The sequence below is a fragment of the Dufourea novaeangliae genome, unplaced genomic scaffold, assembly GCF_001272555.1.
Source record: "Dufourea novaeangliae isolate 0120121106 unplaced genomic scaffold, ASM127255v1 scaffold172, whole genome shotgun sequence".
Taxonomy (NCBI): Eukaryota; Metazoa; Arthropoda; class Insecta; order Hymenoptera; family Halictidae; genus Dufourea; species Dufourea novaeangliae.
Window position 1 is genome coordinate 168,390 of NW_015374058.1, and position 25,249 is coordinate 193,638.

The following is a 25,249-nucleotide window of genomic DNA, read 5'->3' on the forward strand; positions in this document are numbered from 1 at the left end:
AAGGGTGCGGCGTAAGGGAAGGGGGAAGATTTTTTGCCGGTTTTGATCTCGCCGAGACGCGACTTTGATTCTCAGCCGGATAAAAAAGGGTTGGAGGACCGACACGAGTGGTGTCGTTACTTCCTCCCGGCATCCCTCGCGGAATTTAATTTCAAAGAGCATGATGGGGCGGCGGCGGCTGCCGCAGTTTCTCGAAATATCTCCGAGTGGAAGTTCTCGGGGGAGATGTATGAATCCACGTTTAATTACTCCTCGATCGGGGCGGGGAGAGAGAATACTTGTAACGCGACGTTTTACGAAGAGTTCGATGATGGAATCCCCGTGGCTCGTAACGATCGAGGTGGAGAAAAAAAGAAACGCGAATAAAACAAAGGGAAGTTTAATAATAATGTTGCGTCGCAGAATTTGTTGCCTAACACGTTACTAGACCGAGGATGTTTATGCATTTGTAGCATCCTTTAACTTGGGAAACAGAGTAAACGATTTTAATAAAGTTTGATATTGTTTGGGTGTTATTAGTAAAACTATGTAGCAGAATTTTAAATTCTGCATCAGAGGATTTACTACGTTAGCCATGAAACATACATAGTGTGAAACTTTATTAATACCTCTATTTTAATTGCATTTTCTAACTTAAGCGATACAGTGAATTCTTGATGAGTGTTCGAAGCCTCCTCGGCACTGATCATTAAATATTTTATAAACTAATGGCCATACGGGGCTGAAAGAAATATCGTTGGCTTCGGAATTCCGACCTCTATCACGGCGCTAAACTTCATTAGTGTTCATGACCGGATACACGACTGTACATGGATGGATTAATCGATATTTAATCTTGATACGGTGGTGTAACACGAAAGCGAGCGATTTCTAATGTAAAAAAAGTGATAGAATTGTACGTTTATATAAATTCACGAGTTACAGTAATTGTGTTCCTGCACGATAACTGTTGCAAAGCGGTCCCGAGTTTTAGACAATAATCGCAGATTCACTGTACCTCGATATTTAATCTCAATCGTAGTTAACCTCGAGCGATTCCTAATACAAAAAAAGTGATGGAATCAGTCTGTTTCTTTAAATTCATACTCACTGAAATCTTTATAATGCTCTTTCCGAATACATTAGTTCAAGGACACCAGAATTACGGTTCGACTCTTTTATCTCCCTCGTTAAGTGCTTGCTTTCGGTCACCATTGCGGGATAAATGACCGTGGTCAAGGTTAACCGAAGCTTTTACTTTCATCCTCTCGGTAAATGGAATTTTCCGACGAATTTTATTCCAACCTAATTTTTTTTTTTTTTTTCGTAAGGATCCCTTTTTCACAGGCGCCACTACGACCGGGATACATCCCTGTACAACATCGCGGAAGATCCAAGGATGATCCCAAGGGGTGAATAGAAACGATCTTGTTTACCCTAACCTCGGGGCAATATGCTTCGTGGATTTTTATAAGAACCAAGTTTTTTTTTCATTCTCTCTAAACTCCCCTCCTACCCAGTTTCAACCCTCTCTCTCGATTCTCGGAATTTTCACCGGTCTGTAATTCCGTTTTTTTCCTTCGTCCACTCTTTTTTCCATCGTTAAGGGGCTATGCTAGTGTGACGGTAATATAATAAGGCAATTTTTGGAAATTTTTTAAAGAAAAACTATCGAACTTATCAATTTGAATAATATATACATTTACTAAATAATATTTGTAAAGTATGCTATATTTTTATACAGTAAAAACAATGTATTTTATCTGTAAATTATTCTGAAACCGTGACACTAGCGTAGCCCCTTAACTCTCTGAGGCACACGACGACTTTAAAGAAAATAAAAACCCTAGTTGCACAGAATTTCTTTTAATATAAAAATAAAATATTGAACTCTGTGACTATGAGTAATTTCAACTTTTCGAGATCGGTTAAAATATATCCCAGCATGCATAAAAAGCTAAGCAAAAGGTGGGACAGTTTTTAACCCACCTAACCCTAAAGTGTTAAACGATCACCACAGACTGCAATTCGACGAGATTGATCTCGACAGGCGGCTTCTCAGACACCGATGCCACTATTTTTTCGTCTTCCCTTTCACCCTCGTCTCTCCGCGCGTCGACGGAGACGGGATTATCCTCTGCACGAAGCACGCGCTGCTTTAATTGACCCTCGAAGTTCGACGAGAACGGGGAAATCGGGGTTGGTCTAACCGACGTCCGGTAATTGTTGTTAATTCATTTAATGGAGGAGACCCCCCGAGGTCGTTGGACTCGAGAGGATTGGGGGGGATGCTAATTTTCGTATATTCTCTGTAGCAATGTGTACTCCAGATACTTTCTTCTCTTTTTTTTTTTTTTACTCCCGTTACAATCGGTCTTAATCTTCCGCTCTTTAAACGTACGATTGTATGAGAATTCTTTCTGCGCGGTGCTCGACAGGCAGAAAAGCGTTTTTATCCCTTTTCTCCTCTCCGAAACTGTTGTTTACAGTGCAGAGAAATCCAGTCGAGACGGAGCTTAATTCCAGAACACTGTAGACTTCACGTTGAATTGTTAAAACTTAATATTTCGTTGAACTCCAGACATCCTTGTTATTACAATTTTACCCTATTCTCGCCCATTTAGCAGTCCACCAAGCATTTGTACCAATATATATTTATATCAATTTTTGTTGTGAAAAATCCGTAATTTCCAGTATCGTCGATTTTCGTGAATTAATGCTTCGTTTTCAGGATCTTCTGTTCGATGCACGGCAATAATTGTAATAACACGATTTTCCCAGCCATCCACTCGTGCTTTTGTTCGTCCTCCGTTTTTGTTTGGTGAAAAAGGTCGATCGTGCAGAGTATTTTTTATTCCCCGCACGATCGAATGGTTTTTATAACACAAGCTTCAAACGCTGTTGAAAAAAAAAATAGAAACAAAAAACAAAAACGAGGGAAAAGGAACGCGCGGGTGGAACGAATTAATACGTTTGATACGGGTTATTTCACTTCCGATAGCGCGTAGGGGGTTGATTGGTTCTCGATCCCCGTTTTTGGGGCTGAGTGGCACGTGAGATTTAATTGCGCCGTGGGCACGATTGTTGCCCGAATGAATCGAGGAATTTTATTTCCTTCGGATAATCCATGCTCGGCGAGAAAAACGTGTTTACTTCCCCCAGATTTGACTCGCCCCTAAATCGTATCACTGCTAACGTGGCGCCCCACACTGTTCGATTCAACATTTTACAATTGAATCGAATCGGAAAATTCGCAATTTCATACACGAATATCCAAAAATTAAAATACGACGGAATTTTGAATTTTGTACTAAGGCCTTTACGAAATTAGTAATAACTATAACTGCGGATTTTTATGCACAATCACATTTTAGAAGGTTCTTCAGAAAGACAAAAACAAAAGTAGGAAGTTCTTTCTCCCCTTAATCCCGTTGCATCTGACGAAACTTTCATCCTTCATTGTATTTCACAGACACCTATAGGGTATAAATGCATAAAATCCGCAGTCTAGTAATAACACATAAGTAGTATTAAATTTCATTAAACTCTTTACTGCATTTTCTAAGCGAAGGGACGCTATAAATAATAAACAGTCTACTAATAACCAATCCTGTAACCCTCATCCGTTCCTTATTTTCCCACTTTAATTTGTCCCTCGTAGTCAAATAAACCCACTGGTAAAAATTAATACAACGAAGCGATAAATAGTTAAATTTACAAATTGTTTACGGTAAAGTCACAAAGCCTCATCTAAATTCACCTACACATGACAGAATAACGTCATTTCTTAGGGGAAAACAGTATCAATATTGACAGAAGGGAGGGATAAGGGTTAAATAAATAAAAAAAATATATATATATATATTAGCGGACTGACGATGATCTTGTGTAGATCGCTCTGTAGCAGCTCGGTGATCACATAACTGTCGAAGGTGGAACTTGTTAAGAAAATTGTATGAATTCTTATTACAACACCGCGTGTTTACTGTCCCAGGTACACGTGGAAAAGCGCGTGGAAGCAATTACTAGGGGTGTTCTCGATGATTCTCTTACGACGCCGTTTCGCCGCGTGTGCGTGTCGATACGCAAACAAGCTGATAAACGGAAGCTAACGAATATTAACACCTGATTAACCGGACGAATGGAAAAAATAAAATAAACGAACGAACGAACAGGTAACTACGTGTTAATCGTGGATTCGCGCGTGAACCAAATAGACCATCACCCGTTTCTTTCGCGTATCAATTCGAGCACTGACTCGAGAGGACTGGTTCTACTCACCGTGTTTTCTCTTCCTTCTACTCTTCCCCCGCCCCCTTCCCTCTTCGTCGAGGGGTAATTAAGGGAACGTGCGCGCGCGCGCGCGCGCACACGCTGTCCCTGGACGAACTTGTCGGTTAATTTGTTAGCAGAACCATATCTGGCGAGTTAATTTATCCGGGGTAGTCGTTTACGACCTTCCTTTAGGAAAGTCGAAGTACGTGATTTATACAGGTTCTTGGGATTGCTTCTATAAATTCGAACATTTAAGACGGAATCGAAACGTCATTTTAATTCTGTTGCTTTCCTTTTGTTATTCGTAATATCTAGACTGTGGAAGCTTATGCAAATTCGAAATTTCAAATACCAGTATGTAAAAATTAAAATGGGTCTGAATTTTGTATTCTACGGCTTTACTATGGTAATGCAAACACGTAGATGGTATTGAACTTTATTTAAATCATTATTTTAATGATTTATACGAGTTAAGGAACGATATACAGTCGGTGTCAAAAGTATTCGTACATACTTTGAAACGGAACAACTTTTGTAAAATTGGTCCAAATGACATGAGTTATTTTGTGAAGTTAGAGACATTAGTTTAATAAATCATGTATAAAAAAAATTGAAAATGTTGCAATTGGAGCATCATTGATATTTATTATGAATATATTTATTCTGGATGGACTTCAAACGTTAGTTCCAAATTTCATTCAACGGGTGGTAACAATGAAGACTAACATGAGAATAGAAAGTCTTCACTCCACTTATTTCAAGGTGTTTCGTCCTCCGAGTGAACTAACACTAGAACTACCAGCATTGAATGTATACTAAATTAACTTGTACAATTTAGTAACGAAAATAATAAATGATACAATCTACCGCAACATGATATCACATGAAATATATAATAAATTAGAATCCAACATAAATTCTAGGAAAAGCATTATTATAACTTCAGTAATTGTAAATAAAGAACAGTAATTCCATCATTTGGACGTGTTTGGTAGTGCTAGTGTCAATTTATTGAACTGGTTTCTAGTGTCAAACTTTGTACCATTCACACGTGAGGTAAACAAATCTCCAATGCTATCGTTGCCGAAAATTTCCTGACGCGTCAGACAACGATACTGCGATTCGAGAAATGAGAAAAAGGACCATGGGTGGGGGCTTCGTTAACGAAAGCAGGGGCGCAATTTAAACCGTGAATCGTCGAATAATCCGCGAGAGCGGAAATTTCTGTCGGTCGACAAAAGCGAAATCCCGGAAACGAACGGTCCGGCCGTCATTGTGCGTCGAAGGCTCCGTTTCCAAAGGAAGTTTCCAACCCCCTACATCTCGTCAAGCGACGTGAATTACCTTCCCGGTTTATTAAGACGAGCTACTTTCGTCATGGTTCTCGATCCTTTCTTCGAGCCACGTTTACTCATCGTTTCGACGGATTAACTTGTTCGTAGTCGTTGTAAGAAATCCCGCGGGGTGAGGGGGATAGCTGTCTCCATTTTTTGCAAATACGCCTATAATTTTTGTACGCCTATCTGTTAGAGGATTTCAACACGAATTCGGTAAGTATCATAATATAACATGTGTTACATTTTTTTTTTTTTTTAATTGTATTTGTGAAAGAAAATTGAAGGTGACCTTGAAAAATCATGAGAAAAAAGGGTTGCCAAAAAATTTGCTATATTCTATTTTACGCATAAAATAAGTGAAATAGCATTTTTTAATTTCAAACACATTTTATAATTCTTGCTTTGATTATTATTATTTTCACCAACATACTTGAACTGTATATATGCCCTGCTAAATGTAGAAATTCTGAATTTTTCAAGATCGAAAAAAATAGAATTTTGCGAATCTTGCATTTTCGACAAGATATTCGAATTCAGTAACCCAAAAAATATAAGAATATCGATTTTTATGAATTTTGGCCAGCTTTTCGGGAAAAAGAACCACTATGCGACGTTCCGATCGATCGCGGCCGCGTGACAACCCGACGATATTCCGATTGACGTTATCGCGATTCGATTCGAGGCCCGATTAGCCTTCCCCCGGGCTTCAACGAAATCCCGTCGTGACGTTGAACCACCCACTCTTCGTCCTCGATCGAACAGACGGGTTTTAGGGTGGACGTATTCTGTCTAAACCAAAAAGCTCTAAACTAATTCATTTTCGACCTAAGATCCCTAATACTTTTTTTAAGGAGGATACAAAGATGCATCGGTTGATGAAAAAAAAAAAAATGTAATTTCATTAGAAAAAATTAAAGGTGACATTAATTTTTTATTAAATAAAAAAGTTTTGTGTTAATTTTTTCGATTGAAATTTGTTCTCACATGATTACTGATTAATTTTTATTTCGAAACCTATTTTATCAGTTTATCGGAAATGTGAGAAAAACCGAAACGATTCAGAGTAAGAGATATTCGATTCAATATCTTTTCGTAAACAACAGTTGTTTATAGCGGACAGAAGTGGCACTGATACTTTTTCATAGAAAAAACTTCCCTGGTAAAAAAATTTGTTTTAATTTTGTCGTTAAATTTTGTTAAATTTGTTTTAATCAGGCGAGAAGGAGATTGACAATTGTCGAATAGGTTCCCAGTTCTTGCGATAAGTAGAAACAGGGAGTGGTGGACAGACGTGAACGCGTCAGACTAGTGATGGGCTCTCAAGCCCTTCGAATCACTTCGAATGTTTACATATGGCAAATAATTCGAACATGATTCAACGCTTAAACCTATAAAATTTTGTAATACGTATATTGTTAATAACAAAGGATCTAAATAAACGTATCTTGTCACGATACTGTTCCAAGAGTAACAAAGGAAACTACACCGAGTGCCATAACTATAAAACCATCCTAAAATTTTCAATTCTTATACACTGTGGTCAAAATAAAAACGAACCATGTCTGAAATCGTTGCTGAATCGAATTTCTGTGCTCGAAAGTACGCTTGAAGGGGAAGTGCCACGCGTGGCAATATGTTCAGTGGCAATATAGTGAGAGTCCACTGTAGTTATGCATCAACTCAATACCTGTCTTCCTGGAAACAGCCTTTGTAAAAAATTATTAACAGGTTCTTATAACGATTTAGAATTACAGCTGTCCAGAAACCCAGGATTCGACGGAAAAAAAAACAATTTAGACGATTGGGGTCTCGTCGATCCAGAAAATTGCCTCTTCTCTCTCTCTTCAAGGTTGTCAACAGGTTCTGTTTCGTGAGAGTTCAGAAGACAGGTCGTCTCTTTTGGGATATTGTACAAGAGATTTCGAAAGAATTCCGACAAGTCGATGAACGGGTGTACGGTTTAATTTTAGAAGAGCGACAGAGTATTGTCGGGAGGGGGGGGGGGTACAAAAGACGAATGACCTTGACGCCAAGTCTTATAATGATCCGAGGGGATTTATTTCGAGCCTACTAGCCGCGAGGAGAGAAGGAAAGTGGGATGACTTTCGAATTACAAAATCTTTCAGCTCAAGGCTGAGCTCGCGCGCGCTCATGCCTGACAGATCGAACGCTGCAAATGAGAAAAAAAAAACACATATTTTTCTACTTGTACAATTGTACGCCAAGAATATAGACATCTATTCGAACGCAACATGACATGGAATATTCACCGAAGTATAAACAAGTCTTTTACATTATCTCTTGGTCACTGTGAAATTTTTCATAAAGATACCGAGGAATTATATCGTAGCAGAATAATCAATAGACTGCGGATGTTTATGCAAATATAAATATTTTTCGGGGTTAATTTACAGAAACTCGAATCAAATCAAGATTCGCTTACTTTATTTGCTATTCTACCAGGTTCCAAAGAAAACAACAACTTCTTCAAAATTGATCAAACTCTCGTGTAATTCTGGAGAAAATAAAATCTACAGTCTAATAATAAATTACTGTTCCATCAATTATGAATTCTGCTCCCATACTTTCGATCGTAAGTGTATTTCTCGACGTCAGAAATTTCTGTTATTTCTGCGACAGACCGTGTATTATCCGTGCATGAAGGGCAGGGATCACGGTCAAGGGAATGGTCGACGGGAGAAGTTCGGCAATTACGAAAGTCACGGTAATCGCCACCCCCTTGGTGCTTCTGCTTGGAAATTTATCGGAGAGGGTGAACTTCGCCACTGCGGTGATTTCCAAGGAACCCAGTCCCGATCGACGCTGGATCCGTGATGAAACCCAAGGTGGAAGTAGCAGAAGTTTCGCGATAAAAAGCACTCGAAAAATTTTTACGGGAGTCGAGCAATGAACCGGCATTCGAGACGGGAAATAAAAGGGGTGGAGCCCTTGAATCGGCCGGTTCGTTTCTTTCCTTTCCCACTGTATATCAATCGAGCTGTTGAGGACAGACTCTTTTGCTGTATTCATCCCCTGCTTTTCATGAAAATTCAACTTTCGTTTCTGACCGACTGCATCTGATCGACCTTTTTTTTTTTTTAATTCTCCACCCTCTTGCCTAAATATGTCTACGCTTTGCAGTTCGTTGATTCGAATAAAATATTTTGCAGAGAAGTCTGGTTAAATAGATCGGTAAGGGTTAGCAGTAGTCATTTTCCTCGGTTATAAATTGGAAATACTTATTCCTGAACATCTAAGGATACTATCAAAGAACTCAGCTGCCCTTGGACACCTAAGTATACCACCAAAGAAGTGAGCTGAAATACTTGTTCCTGAACACCTAGGTATACTATCAAAAAACTCAGCTGAAATACTTGTCCCTGAAAACTAAGTATACCATTAGAGACCTGAGCTGAAATACTTGTTCCTGAACACCTAAGTATACTATCAGAGAACTCAGCTGAAATACTTGTTCCTGAACACCTAAGTATACTATCAGAGAACTCAGCTGAAATACTTGTTCCTGAAAACTAAGTATACTATTAGAGAACTCAGTTGAAATACCTGTTCCTGAACACCTAAGTATACTACCAAAGAACTCAGCTGAAATACTTGTTCCTGAACACCTAAGTATACAATCAGAGAAATCAGTTGAAATACTTGTTCCTGAACACCTAAGTATACTATCAGAGAACTCAGCCGAAATACTTGTTCCTGAACACCTAAGTATACTATCAGAGAACTCAGTTGAAATACTTGTTCCTGAACACCTAAGTATACTATCAGAGAACTCAGTTGAAATACTTATTCCTGAACACCTAAGTATACTATCAAAGAACTCAGTTGAAATACTTGTTCCTGAACACCTAAGTATACTATCAGAGAACTCAGCTGAAATACTTGTTCCTGAAAACTAAGTATACTATCAGAGAACTCAGCTGAAATACTTGTTCCTGAAAACTAAGTATACTATTAGAGAACTCAGTTGAAATACCTGTTCCTGAACACCTAAGTATACTATCAGAGAACTCAGTTGAAATAGTTATTCCTGAACACCTAAGTATACTATCAAAGAAATCAGCTGAAATACTTGTTCCTGAACACTTAAGTATGCTATCGCAGTGACCTCATCAGCTGAAATACTTATCTCTGCATACCGAAGTACTCAATCACTTAGCCCAAATACTAATCCGTGGTCACCTAAAACCGCAGTAAACATCCCCTTGAAAGGGTTGCAAATTCTATTAAGGGTACAAACGTGTCTACAACCTTCGAGATTCGACGCTTCAGCCGGCGGCATCGCGGAGAGACAAGGCTCGAGGAGGAGGCGAATGAAATAGTATAATGGCGGAATGAGGTCGACTGGTAGGTTGGAATGCAGGTAGAGGCTGGCCGCGAACCTGGCGTTGTGGTATGCAAGTCGACTGGTCCGGCTGGCTTCGGGGCCTGGAAACACCTAACCGCGCAGCCTATGCCGACCGTTGCTTTCGAACTATCTCTCTTTTGAAACACGATCGTCGACGAACGCTACGTACCGTTCGACGTGAAAATAGGGGTCGAAGGGGGGAAAGGGCAAACAAGGATATTTCGATGAAAAAGGATATTTCGAGGACCAGAAGAAATCGTCTGGGCCAGCTGGCCCACGAGGACAATCGGATACGTTCGCCGGATCTCAACAGAATCAACCTGTTTTTTGGAACACTAAATTTGTTTTTGAACGATCGATGAATCAGACGACTTGAAGAAAATTTCAGAGAAAAAAGATATTTCGTGGTTAAAACAACCAGAACGAGTACAACGAACGATTAGCCGTTGTTCGGGCGTTCGATTGCTTCCGTTCTCTCAGTCGTTCGACGATCAAATTGAGCGAAGAGCTAATGAACGGGGAGTATTTGCTCCATTCTTTGCTTTTCTTTTTTTCCTCGACGGGGGTGCTCGGTTATTCAATTTCTCGTGAAGATTTCGTGGCCTTCTTGCAGGTTTTCTTGGGCAAAAATGTATTGTTACCAAAATTCGCCTGCTTATTGGTTATGCCCTGAAGGGGAAGGCAAATTCCTGGGTTTTGCCAAGTGACATGGAGGTGGAAAACCTCTCCTTCAGGGCGAAGCGGACGCCAGAAAAATATCGCGCACGTGGTCACGGTGCGAGTTGACTGCGACGAATTTTCGAGTCTCTCAACGTTAGCGTTTATGGCTGTATCGTCTGCGCGCCCCGGTAAGGCCCGGCGCGGATGGGTCCCAGGTTACCGTGCGCATATGGCGAACTGCAGACCAAATGGTCTTTTAAAAGTTTATTTATTCTCTTCGTGAACGAAGTTAAATTCCAAGGGCTGGTCGCGAAAATGTATAAACTGCCCGGACGAAGAAAATAAAATAATAAAAAATAACGATACCGTCTGTCTTTATAGCCGTCGTTTCGGTCTACGACGGAACAGCACTTCCGCCTCTGGAATTGGCTTCCCACAGTTCATTCGATCGAAGTGACGGCGTGGTTTAAAGCAACGCAGCGAGTCTCGTTGAACAAAAACCAAGCGGGAGAGTCCTTTGGTAGACGGGGGTTACGAAGGTGAAACTAGGCTTTCGCGTCGGGGTAAAAGGGTTAAAGGCCAGAGGGGGTGGGGTGGGTGGAACTCGAAAATATTACGGTTCCGATGAAAGAGGCTTTATTTGGCTAGAGCGTTGGAGAGCCGACGGAGTTTAAAAAAGAAAAATGAAATAAACTAAAATACGGTCGGAGTCATTTGGAAGGGGATTGAAACGCTTGGAAAAGCGCAAATCGATTGAAGGTCGCGGAGATCAAAGGCTGTGAAAAAAAAAGAGAAAGATGTCGAGGTAGTTAGGAGAGCAGCCGGCCCATTCAGTCGGAGTCATTCGAAGATACCTTTCATCCGGCGGAGAAGCGTGTTAAAATGATTAAAGTGGTCTTTGAACTTGAACAATGGACATCGACGATATTATTCGATCCCTTTTCGATTCTATCTCTCTCTTCTTTGTGATTCCTTGTTCGAAATCTAGAGGTGAATCGTGGGCTTTCAAACGATAACTTCGAGCGAAACTCACGTAACACATCAGCGGCTGAACCGACGACCAACCAATCAACGTAATTAATAATAATAACCCAATTAACGATAACCCATGGACATCACACTATTACGTATTCGCACCGGCGAAATATCGTTTCGTTTGTTCGTTTTGAAGTTCACGATTTCTTTACAATAAATTTTACATATAGTTTAATAATTACTTATTTGGGAATGTCCATTGTACGGTAATCAAAGAATTGATTTTTTCAGGAGGTCGAGTAAAAGTTAGATCCCTAATTTCGGAACCAAATATTGTTGCGTGCTCTTACGCACATATTTTCTTCGAAAAATGTAATCTCCAGATTCAGATATTATTGACGAACTGATTATGTAAAACTAATGTGAAGACGTATAACTCTCATTAAGAGTTCTTTTGGTATCAATGAGAAAAAATATTTCTCACGTTTGCAAATATTGAATTTCTGAGGAAATTCTACCCTAAAAAATATGTTACGAGTTAAATTTGTTTTTATTCTTTTCGAGTTCCTAACGTTATAAGAATTCAGATCGAAATGGGGAAACCGTTTAAACGAACAGAAAATCCTCAGGAAACTGGAATATCAGAGGAAGATTTTCCACGCTCGCATGATCGACGACAATCAATGTTTATCAGGCCTGGGGACCGTCGAGAATCGACCGAACTCTCAGCCCACGGGGGAAGAGAAATGACGATTGTGATGTTTGTTTCTCTTTTGTTTTTCTTTTTTTGTTTTTTCGTCGACTGGATCGCGGAAGATTGATGGGAACGCCGTTTAAAAGTGTTTCGACGGCACTCGATCGAAAAGCGAGAGAGAAAGAGAGATAGAAAGAATCGAGGAATCGCGACGGAGCCGCAAACGCGATTAAAACTCCGAATGTGCTACAGTACGGAGTCGGGGATTCGAAATAATGCGGTTGAAAGCTTTTGGACCGGGGACTTTCGGCGGATCGATGAACGGCTCTGCCTGCCTATTGTGGTTCGCCAGGATATTCGGGCAGCTTGGTGAAACTGTTTTTTTTTTTTTTATTATTCAAGATCGAAGGGGCACGTTTAAAGGGGTTATTTTTATGTGGAGGAATCATTTCTAAACGATTTTTTTCGAACGAAAAATTAATGGACCGAGGAACTCGTACTTTTTCGTACACATTCGTTCGCGATTCAAGCGTTTGTGTTTCTTCTAACAAGGGAAGAACGTTTTTTGTCGTTACATCGGAGAATGAAAAATTTTGTGTGCATTTTGTAGTTCACAAGTGGGTTCTTATTAACCCGTTCAACGCTCAGACCCTTAAATCCGTATTTTAAAATTATAAGACACATGTACACTGTATTTTGTTATTTTCAAGTCGAAAATATCGATATTAAACAGATCTATTTTTCGGTTGTACCTTCGCCTTATATAACCCTATATAAATCCTGCCCTTATAGAAACCCAAAAAATACCGGTATTTATTTTGGTTTTCGGTAATATATCGGTTTCAATATAGCTTTGATGGCATAATATCGGTATTATATCGTTATTTTCGGTTGTACCTTCGCCCTATATAACCCTATATAAGTCCAGCCCTTATAGAAACCGAAAAAATACCGGTATTTATTTTGGTTTTCGGTAATATATCGGTTTCAGTATAGCTTCGATGGCATAATACCGGTATCAAAATCATACCGGTTTAAATCCCTGGATCCGAGACGGTTCGTTCTGCTCGTGGGGCCCACACACTCCGCGAGATTGGTGGGACCGATGCGTGTCTGCCTCCTGGGTAGGCACGTCGACCGGTTCCCGGACAAAGCGACCTGGCCCCAACAGCATCTTCTCTTCCAGCGCGAAGGGAATCGAGTATCCTGCCCCGTTTCTCCCGGTCTTTCTATCTCTTTCTCTTCTCCCTCCTCTTGGGGCCCGATACCGGTCCGAGGAGGAAGAAGAGGAACCTGGAAGAGAGCGTGGTTTCTCTTCGGTCGCCTCTTCCGCAGGACACTCTTCTTCTCTGGTGTTCGAGACTTTTCAAACTATCGTGGATAGTTGATTCGATTAATTTTTAAGTAAATCGATGTCTTACGTTCGAACCGTTTGAGGTTTTCAAGTAGCTCGTACTTATTTCGAACAGTTCGTCGATTTTATGTAGCTTGAAGAATTAGAACGCTCGACTCGGCTCGATCGACCGATCATTATTATTTGATTCGAAATTCAATTCACTCGAATAATTCGAGTACTAGCATACCCATAGTGGGGATTGCATCTACAGAATTCACGAGTAGTATTTAGATCGTGATTTTTGTGGTACGGAAGAGTTGTTCGGGTTTTCGATGTTGTTTGCGAGAGTCGGAGTTCGAACTCGGTTGACCGGTCGGACGAGCACCGGATTGGCCTTGCTCGAACACCTCGCTCTCTAAGCCTTCATCATCGTCCTGAACTCCTTCTTCTTCTTCTTCTTTGTTATCTTGACTCATGGTAACAAAGGAACGGGACGTATCCCTGGTGACAATCGAGGACACGAAGAGGAAGGTGGATAGAAATCCTTGTGGAAAATGACGGAGGAAGATCGAGGAAAATTTAGGTCCTTATACTTTCCCCTGTCTCGAGTTTTCTTCGCAAAGATTCCCTTCGCATTCTAATAACGTGTTATCAGCCAATTTTCATGAGTTTATCGCCGCAACTAAACCTGAATTATTGTCACAGTGTTTCGACGAGATGTCGATTGATATCAGGGAATCGAAAGTGGATTGTTGGACCTTCTCGGATTCGTGTTCAGGCGGACTTGCTGTTTTAACCTTTTCGCACTTGAATTTTCTTTTAGAAAAATAAATAAAATTGTATCCGTCCGATGCGTCCCTTGAAATGCTACAGAACCCACAAAACAAAAAGTTCTCCGATACAATAAATACGTAACAATTTATTTTACATATTAATTCCGATTGACTCACTCTGCAGAACAATTTGAAACAGTTATTTTCAGAACCGTTTTTCAACGCCCGATTCAAAGAGTCGTACATCTACGATACGCTTTTCTACGCCTCTGTTTCCGGGATTGTGCCCATGAAGTATCGCATTCCATCGAATAAACGAAGCTTCTCCGTGCACCAGTTTCGCGTACACGGGGGACCGTAAAAACAAAAAAAAACATTTGGTTCGCATTACAAAACCGTGTGTTTTCCAGACAGGGGCAAATCAGAGGGTGGGAGGGAAAAAAAGAGGGAGAACGATAGAATTTTATTAGCCGTGTGTACATGCACGAACGTAAATTTAATGGTCGAACGAGGTGTTTCCCCCGTGGCATCAGTGTGCGAATGTATGTGTGTGCATCGACACGATCGCGTCGGAAACCGCGAAACTATATTTGGCGAAATTTCAATTCGTCCGATGGAGGTCATTTTTCTCCAGCACTCGTTGATTTTTCCGCTCATCCTTTCTATATCTTTCTCGCCCAGTTGATCGATCAACCGTGGCCGAAAATAAAACGAACGAAAAAATACATGTAAATAAACGCGACCGCATGCTCCACCCCCTCCCTCCCTCGGCAATTTCAGTTTTCACGGCCGGGTCGTTACGATCTATAGATGCAACGTTTTACTGTTTTTTTAACCCCGTTACCATGATCCGCACGCGTGTTCAGTTATATGTACACACACGAGCAAACTCGGCTTCCACTAGGGGAAAAAGTGGCGTCGGAGAAGGGCCTCTTAAAATTTGGTATCAGGGATTATTGAAATATTATTGAAATTTATACCAAATTAACATTCGATTTAATATTTATTCCAGTACTTGAAATAAAGTTACCAAGTGGTAGGAGGTTTTTCTCTTACGCCACCTTTTTCCCCTAGTGGAAGCTGACTTTGCTCGTGGGTGTACACCGACAAACAAACTCCGCTTTCGCTAGGGGAAAAAGTGGCGTTGGAGAAGGGCCTCTTAAAATTTGGTATCGGGAATTATTGAAATATTATTGAAATTTATACCAAATTAACATTCGATTTAATATTTATTCCAGTACTTGAAATAAAGTTACCAAGTGGTAGGAGGCCCTTCTCCTACGTCACTTTTTCCCCTAGTGGAAGCCGACTTTGCTCGTGGGTGTACACCGACAAACAAACTCGGCTTCCGCTAGGGGAAAAAGTGGCGTTGGAGAAGGGCCTCTTAAAATTTGGTATCGGGAATTATTGAAATATTATTGAAATTTATTCCAAATTAACATTCGATTTAATATTTATTCCAGTACTTGAAATAAAGTTACCAAGTGGTGGGAGGTTTTTTTCTAACGCCCCTTTTTTCCCGGTTGCCTAAACAAGGATTAACTCGAACCTCTCCCCGAACTCTGTTCATCGACTCGTCGATGTCACGATTCACAGTATGCGTATAATCAGTCTTCCTCCGACATATCAGTCATCGAGCTGTCGTTCTAGAACCGAGCCACACATCGAGACCCGCGGTTCAAAGGTATCTAGTGAGACCAGGCGAACGTTTCCTTTCTCCCGAAGCCATTGTCCAACGTTTCTTTTCCATATTCCTCATTCCCTCTCTCTATGCCCCGTCGACTTCACCCAGCCGCGGCGTTGCGTTACGTCGCGCGTTGCATCAACGTCGAGGCGTCATCGAACGACCTCCCACATAGGCCACGCAGAGAAAAATCGGACGGGAGCGGGTCGGTTGTGGGCAGACACCGGATGGAAAAACGCGTATTCGACCTAGAAACGGGGCGGAAACGGGGCTGGGGCCTTTTACCATTTACGCTTAACCCTTTCGTATGTTAAATTATGAAATTAAATATTAATATATTTACAATGATTCCTCGATAAATGCGACACGAACAGCGTTATTCCCACCAGTGGGGGTATTTTGAAATCAATTTGAACAGAGTACAGTATATCCACGATGAGTGTTACAACGCTCTTCGGTGATGAACATTAAATATTTCATAAACTAATGGCCATATGCGACTGAAAGAAATAATACTGGCTTCAGAATTTTAAGTTCTATCACTGTACTAAACCTCGTTAAAAAGATAGCGTTATATATTGGGATCTGTCCTTGTCATCCACTCATCGAGAATTTACTGTAAACAGAAACTAAGCAGATGCTCTAAAAACAAATTCATAGGGGGCTGAAACCGTTTCCGCTTTGTCACGAGTGCTCCGAAGCGGACCTGAACATGTCGCACTCATCGAGACATTGCTGTATACATGAAATTTAAAATGAAATTTCTATGATAATTTTTGTGGATTTACTCTTTTCGGGTCACGTTCGAAATGATTATAAGTGTTTCAGAGTCCATAAGCTAAAACTGCCGTATTATTTTTGCGCTCTGGTCCCTCTTTTTCTCTCCCGTAACTTCTTTATTTTTTCTTTTTCGTTACATCGAAGACGATCCCGTCGGTGATACGGTTCGAACAACCAGTTTTCATTTCTAGGAAATTGCCTTTTTTCCCCTCCCCTCTTGTGTTTTCCTGTCCCCATCTTGGGGGTCACGAACTTCCTATGTGCGTGCGTAGAACCGCGACTGTTCGGTATATACGTTCATCGAGTTTGATTAATTATGAGGCGCTGGAGCTCGTAATTCCCTAGCTTCGTAGGAACAACAGAGAGAGACAGAGAGGGAGCTAGCCGCCAGTCTGGAGACGTTAGCTACGAGCAATCGAAGTTTTGGTCCCCTGCGGTTGACAGTGAAAGGACTATGAATAATTGTCGAGTTGTTACGCGAGTCTGTTCGATGGTTTATCGGGAAAAGGGCTGGAGAGAGTAGTTGTACAATGCATAAGAAAAACACTTCCCCGAACACTGTCTCTCAGAATACTATTTCTTAACCCTTTAACGCCTGAATTATGTTATTTTTCTATTGGAATTTTTATTATAGATACTCGAAAAGTATTTCGAGTCTTCTCGAGGGGTAAGTATGTACACACATAGTTTATAGGTATAGATATAATACCTTCAAATCACTATTTAAATCCTGTTTGAGTGCAAAGGAATTTCCTTGGACAGAATGCTAAATGGAAAAATAATTTCAAGAAGTAATAATTTCCTTCAATTAGGCACTTATATATTGTACAAAAAGTAGTTTTTACCAGCAAAAATATTTCTAAAACAGAAAACAAAATAATTAGTAAATACTTTCTCGGTCCTTACTAAACTGTTTTATCATCACTTTTCATGCCGTAGTCATTTTCAGATAAATCAAAATTTGACATTGTACGTTACGTTATTCAAAACAGTTACCTCCAAAAAAAAAAAAATTCCTCCGCAAACGAGAAACTAGAAATCCTGTTTGTGGTTCAGGTGGGTCACGAAGAGATCGTCCGAGAACGAAGAAATCTCACTGTCGATCGATATTAATAAAAATCCCCGAAGAACCATGATTCCAGGAATAAAAGTTACCCTTTAAAATTCACCACAAATCTCACTGTCGATCGATATTAATGAAAATCCCCGAAGAACCATGATTCCAGGAATAAAAGTTACCTTGTAAAAGCCATCACAAATCGCACGATAAATATACACTCTACATCCCGACGTGCAAACGGTCAATCGACGCATCTACATAACACTCACTTAACTCACGCGCGCAACACTTTAAAAACACCTCTAACCCACAAACCGCCCGGTATCATCCGTTGCGCGCCAAGTGCAGCGTTCTCTCATTCGCTCGTAAACAGGCCTGCTCTCGAGTGTCAAATGACCAACAATTACGGCCGATCGCCACCGGTGTATACAGGGTGTTAACTTTAACTCGAGCACCCAAATTATTTCCACTACTATATAAAATAAGAAAAAATGACTAAATAGGAATATACATGGTTTTAAGGCGTGCATCTGATGGCGATAAAAAAAAATCAGATTTTTTCAAGGTCACCATCACTTTTTTTTACAGATAAAGCTACACTCTTTTTACCATCTTCTAGCGGATACCGAGACGAATTCGGCAAGCACCATAACCACCGAAATCTGTCTTCTTCTAAACCAAAGAAACATTGAGAAAATATAATTTACCTCAATTAAAACAATATCAAAAATGGTGTCCGTCAGCTACAATACACTAGCGTTAACCAGGACAAAAATATTCGACTCTGATCACGTTTGATCGTCCACCCAGTATACCTGAATTCACTCTGTGTCGGTAGCCACGAAGATAAAACCAAACACTGCGCGCTCGACCCGCGAACCGGTCATTAAACCCGTAAAACGTATCGACACATCGGACGTCCTGGAACTGTTTTCACCGAGTAAATAAAATCTTGAATCCAGAAAGAAAAAAATTACAGACGAGTCGGTGGAAGGAACGAACGTTCGATCCGTAAATCGTGAGTTCAGGTTTGCTCACCGAAGATATTCAAATTCGCTCTGGAAGAGGGAGGAGGGAGGATGCAAGGGGGTATATAGGTACCCACAGTCGCGTGAGCCACGGCGATTACACGGAAGAGATTTTCCACTACCGTTGGGCAACACCGTTGAACGATACACCTGTGATGGTGGAGGGGGGCTAACATCCGAATCCGTCGGTGAATTTGCGATAACCGTGTGTGTATGTAACCAGTCTATTAATTGATCGTCGACATTGGCAATACGTATCCCCACGCGTTCATTAAAGCGCTCATTAAGCGGACGGAGCATCGTGTGTCCCGTTCTCCAATACCTGCCCCCCTCCCCCTCCATCTCTCTCTCCATATGTCTTTCTATTTCTGTTTTCCTTCCCTGTCTAGGTTTCCAACTGCACTGCTTATTATACGATTATCGATCAGCCGCGTATGCACACGCATACGGTACACGCGTGGCTATCTCGCGTGTTCCACGCCCGTAACGAGACGGATGCGTGTGTTGGTCCATCGCGGGTTGTCTGTTCGCTGGGATCATCGGTGGATAGTACTGTGCTTTGCTGAGGAGATGGCTAGTGGAAGGAATGAAGGTCCGATTAGTTATGCCCACAGAGATCCATTACCTTCTATAACCAGAATAATAGTGAAGTCTCGATAACTGCGCGGAGAGATCTCTATGTTAAATGCACGTTTGCTTCATCCCCACGACTGGGGAGTTACACGAGGCTCAAACCGAAATTTATGAATTGGCACAATTTAATGAAGTATAGAAATCGTATTGTCCCTCTGCGATAATTGCTCAACAACGGTCCTGACTTTCGAGCGTCGATCGAAGATTTACTGTAATAGCGAATGGCGGTCAGCGTGCTTTCTCTGTCTCTTATAAGGAACCAAACTGTCAGACTCTCGATTTTAACGGGGTTTCGTGAGATAATTGTACGCAGTAGTTCTCAATGATATACAGGGTGTCCGATTTAAATCGACCCACTCGAATATCTCTGAAATTGTTGACGATATTTCGAAATGTTTCAGATATAAATTAAATGGTATCATGGGGTATACTTTGTGCGAGTGTGGAAATTACACGAAGCTTTTCATATTAACCTGGTATCAGAGAAGGAAACGGAAGCCCTTGGTTCTCCCTCCTGGCGAAAAATTCCTATCGATCGAACGATTAAGAGTTTTACAATTTCTTGTATTATATAATTTTATAAAGAACGTATGAATCGATAACAAACAGCTTCCATTTCTCGCCCAAAGGAACCACTTCCCTACCGTTTAAGAGATTTTCTCAAAAAAGCAATAATTTGACGCTACCTAAATACTTCTTGTACTTAGTCCATGTCACCACCACGGAGCGAATGGAGTGCAAAGGGTTATAACACCATTTCGGTAACATCATCCACAGGTTCTAAATAGCCCGTGACATACACGATAGAAGGGTTAAAGACCAAACGAACAATGGAGCCCATCGTAAAACGATTCCAGTGAAGCTCGAAGTACGAATAAACGACGCAGAACAAGGGGCGTGATCCTCGTAATCGATATCAATTTCCTCGATGATAGGGGCGAGCGCGATCGAATCCCCCTCATACGGGCCTTTTAAGTAACTAACTTTCTCTGTCTCTCTCTTCTTTTTCTTGCGTGTGTCGCCAGTGGCGTACAATCAACATAAGAAAATTACATATCCCCTAGGGACCAGGGTACAGAAACACACGTTGGTAATCAATCCACCGTAATCCTGCACCTCACCATTTGTACACCACTTACAGGTTGTACGAAGTAAAATTGAAATAGGAATCCCGAGACAAGTATAGACAGAATTTTATTATACAATCTAATTATTAGATAGCGGATCTTCATGCAAATATAGATTTTGATTATCTATTTTACAAAAACTGGCGTCAAACAGAAATTCTTTTGTCTTATTAAGGATGCTATTAAGTTCCAAATAAAAAAATACCTCATCAAAGTTTATTAAAGATGTTTATATACTGAGATTATATATAATATATATTATAGACAATCATATTCGCTATAAATGCATAAAATCCACAGACTACTAATTATGTATCGACCAATTCCTCTGTCTGAGGACAGAGAAATTCGATTGAGTTTAATAAATTTTATATTTTATTTTTATAACACTGAAATCCCCGAGAGAAGAAAAAATTTCCTGTCTTCACTCCTTGAATCACATTATAAAATGACACTGTGTAAAAATCCGCAGTCTAGTTGTATTATTTTCATCGTCGTTACAAGAGTATACTAACCAGTCATTTTTAACTGCTTTGGTAGTTCCAGTGTTAAATGTCGCGATGACGTTCTTATAGTTAGATATGTACAGCTGACTATGTTACCATTACGTACCCACTTCCTGATAAGAACTCACTTCCTGATCAGTTTAGTATATAGACACCATACACTAAGTTCATAAAAAAAAAAAAAATTGTACTCTAAAGAATTACTAAATAATTATTAATATTTCTAAATTTACACATAAAATTTGATAGCTCAAAGTGAGACACAGACATACGATTGAGGTTATTCAGAAATTTCTTCCTTCGCATTTCTTACTTTTAAATAAGTGTTTCACCAGTACAACACTGAATTAAAAGTATAAAAAAAAACCACGATAGTTACTCTTAAGTCATCAGAACCTGGGTCCTGAAACATACGATTGAGGTTATTCAGAAATTTCTTCCTTTGCATTTCTTACTTTTAAATAAGTGTTTCACCAGTACAACACTGAATTAAAAGTATAAAAAAAAACCACGATAGTTACTCTTAAGTCATCAGAACCTGGGTCCACAACAGTATCGTTCGAATAAAATTCAGGAAGTACGGGGTTAAAACTCCACTAGATTCCCCAATCATCTCACCGTACAGTCCACCGAATTTCGAACCATCGTCAATCGACTGGACCGAGATCCATCGATCGTAGGCTAAAGAGGAAGTGTACATTATCAGTCGCGCAACAGTGTAAACTGAGAGCAAACCCCAGACCCCCGAGTGTCCATCGTAAGGGGCGACTAGGGTGGTAATGGGCACGGTATCGACCTATCAATAGCGTTGTGGCGTGCGCATTAATAATCCATGATTGCTATCGAGCAACTCTCTGTGTCCCGACCGCCATGGTGTATTCATGGAGGGGAAGGGAGGTGGCGTGGAGAGCTGGGAGACGTCTGGATGGCCTGAACGCCTATAGCTGCCGTCGCCCCTGTTCGTTGAAAGCGAGGCTAATCGAGGAGGATCCATAATTTGAAATTAGGCGGCGGTTTCCAGTGGAATCGCAACACCCCTTCTCTGTCCTTCTGTACTGTATGTTGGACGAGGGTGCGGACCAGCGATGGATCTGGTGACCAGACATTCCAGAGGGGGAGGGGAGTGGTTTTGTGGTGGCTACGAGTCGGCATTTGTAAAAAAAAGTTATTATAAAAAAAAAGAACGTCATTTTGTTTTCAAACAATCGGTTCTTCTCCAACGTTACAAAGACATCGCCGTTAAATTCCTGTACCACAAAGACTCACACGCTGAGTATTGTTATCTCTAATCGTATTTATCTTCGGCAAACAATTTCAAACAATTGATTCGAACGTTTCCCCTCTCTTCAATATGTATTCGTCCAATTAAACCTGTCCTTAATCAGAAATTAGGAGAGCCATAATCGCTCCGAGATCCAGGAGCATCATACTAGCCATCGAATATTACGATTTATGAAGACACGATTGGGATCTTCGATCACAGAGCCCTTGGGATATGGTCGATCGATAGGGAAAGGCTAGGGAACTAATCCTAGCCCGATTCGACAACTCGTTCATCCGAAACTTTCAGCCATTATTGTCGATCCCTTGATCCTCCGAACGATTACAAACGGTCCCTACGATAAGTTGTTCGTCCCCAAAATGTACAATGGATCTTCGCGAAGAGGAAGTCAACGAGCGATCGTGAAGGATCGAGGATGGAATTAACCCCCGTAGGTATGGCGGGAAGTTGATCCCAATTCGAAAGTTACGAGGCAGCTTCTCTTCTTTTGTGCTTCGAGCATTGATGGATTTAACAGCGTGTAGTCAGCCTGGAGCGACTATATCAACCGGGTTAATCTCTTTAGCGTATCGTCTGCGAGACACTGCGCGGTTAGTCCAGGTGGGGGGGGGGGGGGGGGGGGGGTTTTTAATTAAAAATCAACGAACTTCCAACATCCCTATCGCGAAGTTTCGTGAATGGAAGCCAGAGAGAAGGCGGAGAGGAACGTTGGTGAATTTTCCATGGAGATGGAATTAGAATCGACCCACGCAAACAGTGACGGTACCGAACGATTAATGGAATTAACGCCGACTTGAGAGACTCTTCGTCGATGTTCCGACTGATTCTTTTTGTTTATCGGTTCCTTGAAACAGAGTATAAAAGGTTACGAAAAGGGATTCAAGTTGCCAAGACTTTTCTCAGACCTTTCTGCCTTAACAATCTAATAATGTACGAATATAAATTGATTTAGATATTGAATCAAATTATTTATAATATCATATCTTCAATCATTTTGATCACGTTATTTATTTGATTTTTATAAAGTTTAGTATAAAAGCATATGGAATCGTTAACGGGCTATGCTAGTGTGACGGTTATATAACTGGGCAATTCTTGGGAATTTTTTAAACAAAACTATTGAACTTATCAATTTGAATGATATATATATTTACTAAATAATATTTGTAAAGTATGCTATATTTTTATAAAGTAAAAACATATCCAAAAGCTCGCGTGGTTTTGCGTTTACATTTGCTGAAACGATATTTACTTAACCACCGCAGGTTCATCGTTATTATAATGTAAGGGTCACTAAAATCACAGACTTTTTAAGGTACTACAATTAAGTGAAAAAAAACAAACGTCCATTTTTATACTTCGTCGGTGGTTGTACGATCAGCTGTACGAAAAATCGTATCATCTGTGGGGCGTTTAATTCATGAAAGGATCTATTTATTAGAAATATATCCGAAGAGGCAGACGGAAGGAAGTAAGAGGAGGCTCGGAACAAGACGCGAAGAGTGTGGTGGGAGCTGATTTATCGAGCTGCCTCCATCGAGATTAACTCTCCTTGCTGGGTCCCGTTCACTTAAGGAGGATCGTCTATCGGTTTCTCGTTGATCGATCGATCGATCAACCGGCCACTTTGGACGGCGCCTGCGCCCGTCTAGTACGGGACGACTCGACGAATCATCGCCCCACGAATAAGGATATTCTCTTGGATTCGGCACGGAAGTGTCCCCTCCGATTTTGATGAAACTTTGTATGTCCGTTAAGCAGTTAAAAAGTAAAGGATACGTATTTTTTTTTATCGGCCGAGACGCGTTTTTAAGGGGGAAAACCACCCCTCGAAGTTTCGACCAGAAAGTACTATCTCGAAAACCAATAAAAGGGAAAATTAAAAAATGTTCTTGCATATGTGGAATTATTGTTTATTGAGAATTCAACATATACATCTTATTATTTGTTATTCCCTTGGTAATTTCTGGAAAATTGAGCTACGTAGCCTTCAACAGAAGAAATTGGCTGCTATTTGAAAGGATTTTACTCGAAATACAGTTTTTAAAGTCGGTACCAGATATATTTAAGAGACTACTGAAGCAATCTCGATCAAACTCTGTGGTAATATTCTCAAGACTAAAATCTAATAGTTAACTAAGCGAATTTTTAACTCGTGCATGTTTTTGTGGTAACAAAGGAGTTAAACATTTATAGAAACTACAAATTTAAGTTCGAATAGTCGTCATTTTGTAAAATAGAGATATTTTCACCATCGGCTTCGACAAGTACTAGTTTCTTTTGATAGATATATAACTCAATTTTTCAGAAATATAAGATGTATATGTTGAATTTTTATTAAACCCTAATTCTACATATACAAAAACATTGTTGGATTGTCCCATTTATTTACCAGCTCAAAGAACCCCTTAAAGAAATCTTCGAGTACCATTCCATCCAACTCGCAAAATGCACGAAGAAAATACAATTTAACGGATCCTCAAAACTCGCGTTATCTCGATTTCAATGCGCCGATCGCTCAAGATAGACACGAGACGCTTCGAATACCTTTCTTTGACGTCCGAATTTTCTATCACGTGAAAAAACAAACATTTTCTTTGGCTTAATTCAAACGAGGAACGAACGCAAGTGGTCTGAAATAAGGACCACCGTTTATGAATCGTTTCTTTCTCTTCGTCGAACCGAGGATATTTTTACCGTCTTGATGGAACGCATTCGTCAAATCCAGCTACTTTATCGCGGAGTAATACACGT

General features: G+C 40.5%; 1 protein-coding gene across 1 annotated transcript in view; it reads right to left on the minus strand.

Moving 5' to 3' along the window:
• The window catches only part of LOC107190014 (serine/threonine-protein kinase NLK), a 160,009-nt gene that overhangs the window by 26,808 nt on the left and 107,952 nt on the right, over positions 1 to 25,249 (minus strand). Inside the window, exon 4 of the mRNA XM_015578730.1 lies at positions 3,853 to 3,902. Coding sequence (XP_015434216.1) covers positions 3,853 to 3,902 — 50 coding nt within the window. The remainder of the gene's footprint in view (positions 1 to 3,852; positions 3,903 to 25,249) is intronic.